This window comes from Chiloscyllium plagiosum, chromosome 31 (assembly GCF_004010195.1).
Source record: "Chiloscyllium plagiosum isolate BGI_BamShark_2017 chromosome 31, ASM401019v2, whole genome shotgun sequence".
NCBI classification, from domain to species: Eukaryota; Metazoa; Chordata; class Chondrichthyes; order Orectolobiformes; family Hemiscylliidae; genus Chiloscyllium; species Chiloscyllium plagiosum.
In genome coordinates this window covers 26,034,333-26,042,314 of record NC_057740.1, presented here as the reverse complement: position 1 = coordinate 26,042,314, position 7,982 = coordinate 26,034,333, and the positions used below count along the sequence as shown (strand labels likewise).

The 7,982-nt window shown below is 37.1% G+C and overlaps 1 protein-coding gene across 2 annotated transcripts in view; it reads right to left on the bottom strand.

Moving 5' to 3' along the window:
• Positions 1 to 528: 528 nt before the first annotated feature.
• The window catches only part of zgc:77486 (uncharacterized protein LOC405808 homolog), a 31,349-nt gene continuing 23,895 nt past the window's right edge, over positions 529 to 7,982 (bottom strand). For both annotated transcript variants that reach the window (XM_043721214.1, XM_043721215.1), the window contains exons 5-6: positions 6,971 to 7,087; positions 529 to 3,546 (exon numbers count right to left, since the gene is read on the bottom strand). In XM_043721214.1, the coding sequence (XP_043577149.1) occupies positions 3,398 to 3,546; positions 6,971 to 7,087 (266 nt within the window). In that variant the 3' untranslated portion in view covers positions 529 to 3,397. The remainder of the gene's footprint in view (positions 3,547 to 6,970; positions 7,088 to 7,982) is intronic.

Sequence of the window (7,982 nt, the reverse complement as noted above, 5' to 3'; positions counted from 1 at the left end):
CACGTAACGCACTTCAGGATGTTCGAGAGCCACAGTAAGGTGCCATGTACATTCTTGGACTCAATTAACTTATCAAGTTAATTCAAAATGTAATTGTGCTCAACAAAACCTCGGTGCAGCTTTATTAAGATGCTTTCTTCATATTACTGGAAAACATTTTTTTGAAGAAAACAAAGTCAATTGGAGCAGACTTAAATTTAAGTCTTTTTTCCATCACTGGTGCCACAATTAAACAAGTATTGTGAATTAACTGACTGGTACTTTGATCAGCTAAGATTCTTTTCAAAACTAATCTTGTTTGCATATGCAACATTCATTTTGTGGATGGTCAACATCTTCTGAAGTTCAGAGAGGACACAGATTACGAAGTTGCTTGATAACAATAAGTCCAATTAGATATTGGAAATGAAAAAAAACAGTATAAGAAAAACAGAATACTCAATGTGATTAATAAGTGTCTATTACTTCTGTTCACAATCACGATGTACAGGAAATACCTAAAAATAAGTGGGCTCAATTTATAAATTATACAGTACAAAGAAAACTAGTTTAATCTTCTTTTAAAGCTTGTACAAAGACTATTTCAAGATAGACAACCTCATATTAAAGCAAATTCACAGATTTAAAAAAACTTTTCATAAAATATGGTGGTTGGTTTGTATTCTTTAATTTTCTGTAGCGTTGGCTTGGTTTGATACTGTCACCATCCCAAAAAATGAATATTCTTTTGCAAAATATTACATCTTCATAATTAGTTTACAAATGCTGGATGCATTTTTAAAATATGGAGGTACAACATACTTGTATGTAATTCTCAATACAAGTATGACCCTATTGCAAGGTGCACCAGTACTAAAATGTCAACAGTAGTGCACTGGGGTTGCTTTTAAAACACATTTAACCCCATTCCAGCCAGAAATGTGCATCACTAAATTCAGGATACAAAGTTCTGTAGAAGCATCTTAGGATTTCTGGAGACAAATCTGAAACTGGACCAAATAAAGACTGACAAAGAAACTGATATCCAAGGTGATCCTTTCAAGTTTACAGATCACCAGAACCTAAATTGGGATATATGCAGTGATATTTTACAGCAATTCCTTGAGACTGAAAAGTTGCAGTTTGGAAAAGGGGAGGTGCAATACTGATGTGATTTAATGCGTTCCGACAATACTGTAAATACATTTAACATTAACCAACTTTGTAAGAAGCTGCTTTTTATTGGTTGCATTTGGCAGTTTAAAATAAGTCATTTTGATTGGAGTACATATTTCAATTGCATAGGAGCTATAGTTTATTTCCAAAAATTAAGTGTTTCACCTATTTGATATTGCTGGTGTATTCGAATACAGCAGATTTAGATTTCTTCCATTATGCATTGAGAATCCAGCATAGAAAGGCCAATAAAATGTAAAGTCATTTTATGCATTCAATTCAATAAAATTTAAGTTAGTCGCCAGACTTGTGAAGGAGGGAATCTGATCAAACCACAAAAATCTTTTCAGTTTGCTATAACATGGATCTTGTGCAGCTTAAAACAGAAGTATATTCTATTCAATTGCCTCATAATCCTAATTTGGATGAAAAGATATCGATACACTTACCAATGTGACCATCCATTTTGTCTAAGAGGTTCTGGCCACACTATGAACTCTGGGTTGCTTGGACCTCTAGGATACCCTGCTAACCATCATGATTCCTTGAATTATAACAATTATGGCCACTTCACAAGAATGTATTTCCCTTTTAGGCAAACAACGAACATGACAAATCATTCTCAATGGGATTACAAGAGATCAGATTTTGATACACAACGTTGGAGGATGGGTCAGCATTTCAATTAGATTTCCCCCATAATTTGCATGTACCAAGATGAGCAAGCAACAGCTGATAAAACGCTAACAGATTAGTCTCTTGGTTTGGTGCAAGATACAGTGAAAGGCTACAATTGGAGCATGTGCACAACATGTGGTCAAAACTTCAGAAATCCAGAGCTAAACTAACATAACTGAAAACACTCCAAGCAAACTACAATATATTATCATTTATATCATACTTTCATTAAAAGGAGAAAGGAAGAAAATAATGGAGGGTAAAAGCACACAACTAGCACCCAAAGCACTCAGTCATCAATATGTCTTCCACCATATCCCTTACCCATTTACAAGTTTAAACTGTACATTGTTATAAAGTGAATAACTATCAAAGCTGAAATAGCTACTAAAAGAAAAAAAAACTGGTAAAAGACTGCAACACTGCAATTTATTTGCACGTAGCTCAGCTTGAAGTGTGCAGTGAACCGGACCACACCCGAACCAGTGTCACATCTCATTAGAGACAGAATCACTTTTTCTTGCTCTGATTTTGGCTCAATTTAAAATAAATCTGGCTCTGATAGAACCAATGTTATTCATTCAAAATTCAGTAAAGGCCATTTCAATAATACTGAAAGAGTGTGATTTTCAGGCCTGAATATTTTTTCCTGTCATTTTAAAGCCATGGTGTGGCGATTTCCACATATTAAAAAGGTAGGTTGTGTTGTGTTGATATAATCCATCACAGTAAACCCAGGACACAGCAAACTAACCAAAAAGAGATACTGTCCCTCTGACTTGTCTGGGTAATGACCCCTTTGGCTAACTTCCTGCTGCCCTAAATACCCATAAAAAAATACCTTTTTAGAAATTGTGTTATGAATAGCATTTCTATACTTACCTATGTGAATGCACCTTTATTTGAACTAAAAGCAGCCATGATACACAGGGTAGTGTATGATATTTGCTATTTTTAGCTTTTAAAATTAACAGAGGTAAATGAAATCAGTTTACTAGATTGATTTCAGTATCATCTCTTGTGTACCATGGCAGCTTTTAAGACCATCATTCATTCTCAAGCGTATTGCACAACTCCAAATGCGTGCAATATATCGACAATTACCTGAGGGGAAAGAGGTACATATCACCTAGATCAAACACACAGAACAAGTTCACAGCTCATTAAAAAAAAGGAGTATGCCAATGAGGTCATTACTCAAGTTTCTGTAAAGGGGCATAAGTACCTACAGGCACATAAATGGGTACACTGGCCTGGTTCCCTGCAGACTTGATCTCAGTAGATTATTAAGACAGAAGGCACAGTCAAAAGGCCACTGCTGAAAAAGGAATGCTCACATGGTACGGTTCACCTTGTTCCTTTGCTGGTTAAGTTTCTATTGTTGATAATATAGTTTTCTTCATTGTACCACAGAGCAAATTTCCATCAGCAGAAAGCCATTGACTAAACCATCTGCCAACCTTACGCCTAGTTGTTTGCACAAAAACAGGTTTTGTCTTAAGCCGGGCTCTTCAAGATACCATGTTGGATTTTCCCACAGAATGTCTTGCTACAATATAGCAGTTCATAATTTCTGAATTTTTTCAGCAACCACAATGGGATTCTCTTTCCTGATCTTCTCTGCTGCTTCGGCCTTGTAATCATAAGGACAGTTGTGTTTATCAGAGTAGCGATGAAGTCCACAGAAAAGATTTCCACAACGACAATCAAATCCTGTTGGGACAAATATAGGGTCAGTTTTCAAAAATAAAGCTCAGCTTGGTCCACAGTTTAACAATACATACTATTACCTGGCAATGGAGGTGGGATACAAAAAAATCCACTTGCTATAGAAATGAGTTGAAAACTATGATTTGTAGCTTGTAGATCTGAACTGAAAAGCTAGTGGTAGCAGTTGAGCTTACTGGTCAGGGAAATGACAGGGGTGGGAATGAGTGGAAAAAAAAAGAAAAATGTCAAGATTTGAAATTTCTCAGGTAGATATTGAACTTTAAAGTGTTACAATAATATTTGTGTATTTGACGTGCTCCTAGACCCTGTTAGCAAGCATGGGAGAGATTTATTTCAAATATATAAACACGTAAAATACACATTCATCAGGTGGGACAGTTTAGTTTGGAAACATGGTTGGCATGGACAGGTTGGACTGAAGAGCCTGTTTCAATGCTGTATGATTATGACTCCATGTCAATGAACACTTGGTCTGTGATTCAGGTTGTAAGTTTCAATCTTCTCCAAAATTGCAAACTTGTTTGTGAAATATTTATTTTGAAGTTGTTGATCTATGGACAAACAATGGTTCTTCCTTAGGATAGCAGATTGTTTTATGAGAAAAGAATGGTGTGCACCTTCTATGACTGCCTGTCAATCTCCTGCCTTTTCCTCATGTACCTGCACACCATTTTTATCCAAATAATCAGCCCTGAATGCTATTTACAAACACTTTTTCATTTTCTTTGAAAGCTCAATTGAACCTAGAATTCTCTCAATCCTTCAGGGTCCTTGAAATCACTAAAAAGTACTGATTTCATGAATTCAGTACTATCTCCATTGTACTTGTAGATCAATGTTGAATATCACACTTTTAGTTGTCTATTAAAGTCAGGCATTTTGGCTGCAAGGCTTATAGAGGCCCATTAAGTACATGTGATTCTGGTTTATAGTATTCTTAATGTTTTAGAGCAGACACTTTGCACAGTGAGAAGTATAAATAAATACATACAATTTCTTATCTTATGAACCATTACTAAACATGACTCACCCAGAGAGAAAAAGCTGAAAAAAATGCAAACGTTATTCCTCTACTCATGTTGGAAATATCTTACACTGGGGAAAATGTTCCAGTATTATCAACGTACTCAACTAAAATTGCTTTTTTTAAAAAAGATGCCCAATATCTAGGAGAAGGTGACAACTGCAGATGCTGGAGATCAGAGTTGAAATGTATGGCGCTGGAAAAACACAGGAGGTCAGGCAGCCAATATTTGGGCTTGCACCCAAAACTTCTATTCTCCCGTTCCTCGGATGCTACCTGACCCTGCTGTGCTTTTCCAGTGCCACACTTTTTTCGACTAGTTACCCAATGTGTCTAATATGTAAAGATATTTAATTATGTTTCATGGAAGGCTTGGATTAAATTTGAGCTATATCAGAGGCTTGCAATGAAAGTATTTCAGCAACGGCTATTAAGAAAATATTTACTTAAAGGCAGGTCTGTAACAAACAAATTTATAGGCCAAAAAGGACCTATTCATTCTTTCATGGGATAGGGGAAATCACTAACAAGGCGAGCATGCATTTGCTGGCCATCCCTAATTGCCCTTGTACTGCGTGGCTTGCTCAGCTCAATTGCTTTGCTGTGGTTCTAGATTCACTTAAGGTCAGACTAGATAAGGGTGGCAGATTTCCTTTCACAAAAGGGCAATGAACCAGATACGTTTTGTTTTTAATCATGTGGCGAAGCCACTCCTCCAAAGTGGTCATCCTTGGGGTTTTTTCCCCAGAGAAGTCATAAAAGACAGACTCTGAAAAGAGTAAGTTGAAGAGCTTTAGGGCCAGTTTGATTATAGCTAACAGATACTGCCTCAGGAAACAGACTTTCAGGTAATAGACGGACAATGAAAGGGGAGTGGCCAGTTCTCTCAGCTCAGCTTTTCTCTGGTTTGATTTAGTTAGCAAGAAGCACTGTTGAGAAGCTGTTGGACCCAAGAGAAGCATGTCTATGCTGATCTTCTCTCTGACAATTCTTCTGTAAAACCCAGAGTTTGATTTTACCTTTTGTGCCAAGGGGTGTTTATGGGGATTGTTGCAAGTATTTGGTTTTGAACCACTAAGTTGGGACGGTCTGTTGGGTTTTCAGATAGGTTACGTTATTTGGTATTCTGTTCTCTTGTTTGTCGTTTCATTCGGTAAGCTTGTAAATAAATTGTTTTGACCAACTGCATTTCTCCTGGAATATCCACATTACACCTGCTTAACACAACTAGCAAAGTTAGAGTCGAGGCTACTTTCTTGAAATGTTTGAGGGGGTCTGACCTGGTCCATAACAATCGACAATCGTTTCTTGGTCACAATGACAGACTGCTTTAATATTCCAGATTTATTACTCAAATTCAAATGCCACTAGCAGCTGGAAAGGTATTTTAACTCCACCTGATTTAGGTTCAAAGAGGGTGCAACCAAAAATAGGGGAGAAACAAGTCCGGGTGTGAGTGTATTCAATTAATTTCTGTAAATGTAGCCGGAGAAGGATTATACACAGATATAACAACTCATTTTCACAGAATGAAAAATTTTGTAAGGAGACATTTTGTATGAAAATTTCAAATGGACTCAGTCAGGGCTGTACGGCATGGAAACAGATCCTTTGGCTTAATTCTTCCATGCCGACCAGATATTCTAACTCAAATAGTGAGGACTGCAGATGATGGAAAGTCAGAGTCAATAAAGTGTGGAGCTGGAAAAAGCACAGCTTGGCAAGCAGCAAAGGAGCTGGGGAGTCAACCTATCAGGACTGGGGAAAAGTAGGTGGAATGACAATAGGTGGATGCAGGTGGGTGATTGAGATTGGTCAGTGGGAAGGGTGGAGTTGATAGGTGGGAAGGAAGATGGACAGGTTAGGTCAGGTCAGGGGCAGGACGGAGATAGGGGCTAAACCTGGGATAAAACGAGGGGGTGGGGAGATTTGGAAGCTGGTGAGTCCTATGTTGAGGCCTGATGCCCTAAATTAATCTGGTTCCATTTGCCAGCATTATCTTTTTGTTCTCTGAATACTGATACAGAAAATACTCCAATGCAATGCTGGAACACAGCTGCACGTTAACTTAATGGTATCCCTATTTTATCTCTCCATCCCAGAGGCTCCTAGCCTCATTCCTGATGAAGGGCTTTTGCCCGAAATGTCGATTTTCCTGCTCATCAGATTCTTCCTGACCTGCTGTGCTTTTCCAGCACACCACACTCTACTCCCTAATTGTGATGCCTGAGGAAGCAAAGGCAACTACAGATCTTCTACAGGTTAAAAAGCTTGGTGAAGAGTCTCAGCCTTTTTCTGTACAAAAATCCATTTTGCACCTATATTTAGAGTGTATGTATCTTCAGTAACTCCTACATAACTTCAAAAAGGCATTATCCTTACCAGTTAATCCAACCTTCTTCCTGCAGGTGAAGCATCTATTCTTTTTGGGTTTTGACTTTTCTAGAACCTTGTCCTCTCCTTCTGTGGAACTTTCTGCAGGTTCCACATTCACAGGAACTGGAAATACAACATCCAATAGAATAGGTTTATTTCAGTGATGAATGCTTGCAAAATAATTAGAAGAGATTCACGAGAGTAAATTAAATACAGGTTCTGACAACTATTTTATTTTCACAATTTAGTTCTTTAAAAAACTCCTTTAACTTGCATACTTTTGTAATTCAGAAAAATTGGTGTGCTCAGGAAGCTCAGTGTGCAAAGTTTAGTCCCATTAATCAGCAATGCATTTGCAGAAAAAAGGTCCAGCAGTATGAAGTGCACACTTCCAGAATAATCTACAAAAAAAATTAGCTTTAGCTGCTGAAAGATCTAAAAATAAACCATTGCTTACTAGAATAATACCAGCACTAAAGGGTTAAATTTCAAGGAAATACCTCAGACTGCATTTTTCTTGTCTTGAACACAGAAGATTAACAGGTGATATAATTTAGATGTTTAAGAGGATCAAAGAAGTTGATAGAGAGAAACTCTCGTCAAGATGTTAAAAATAAGGGGGTATGAACTTGAAATAAGATTTAGGGCCCTTGGGAGTGATGTCAAGGTGTACCCTTTTACAGAGGAGAGAAAATACGGAACATGCTTTCTCTAAATTCAATTGGAAATTAGAAAAACTGAATTACTAAGTTTTTTGTTAACCAAAGGCTAGTAAGTGAAATGGAACCAAAGTGGGAAGTTGAGTTAAAATACTGATTATGATTAAATTACATTGGTTTGAACACCATAACCAAATTAGATTACTTCCCTACGTACTGAACCTTTCCCATAAAAAAAACTATCAATCAGTATTTAAGAAATCAAAGTATAACCACCCGTATTTATTCATGCTTTTCAATATTTGTCATTTATTCTTTCCATAATTCAGTCTTCATACTGATAGAATTGCCTAGCACCT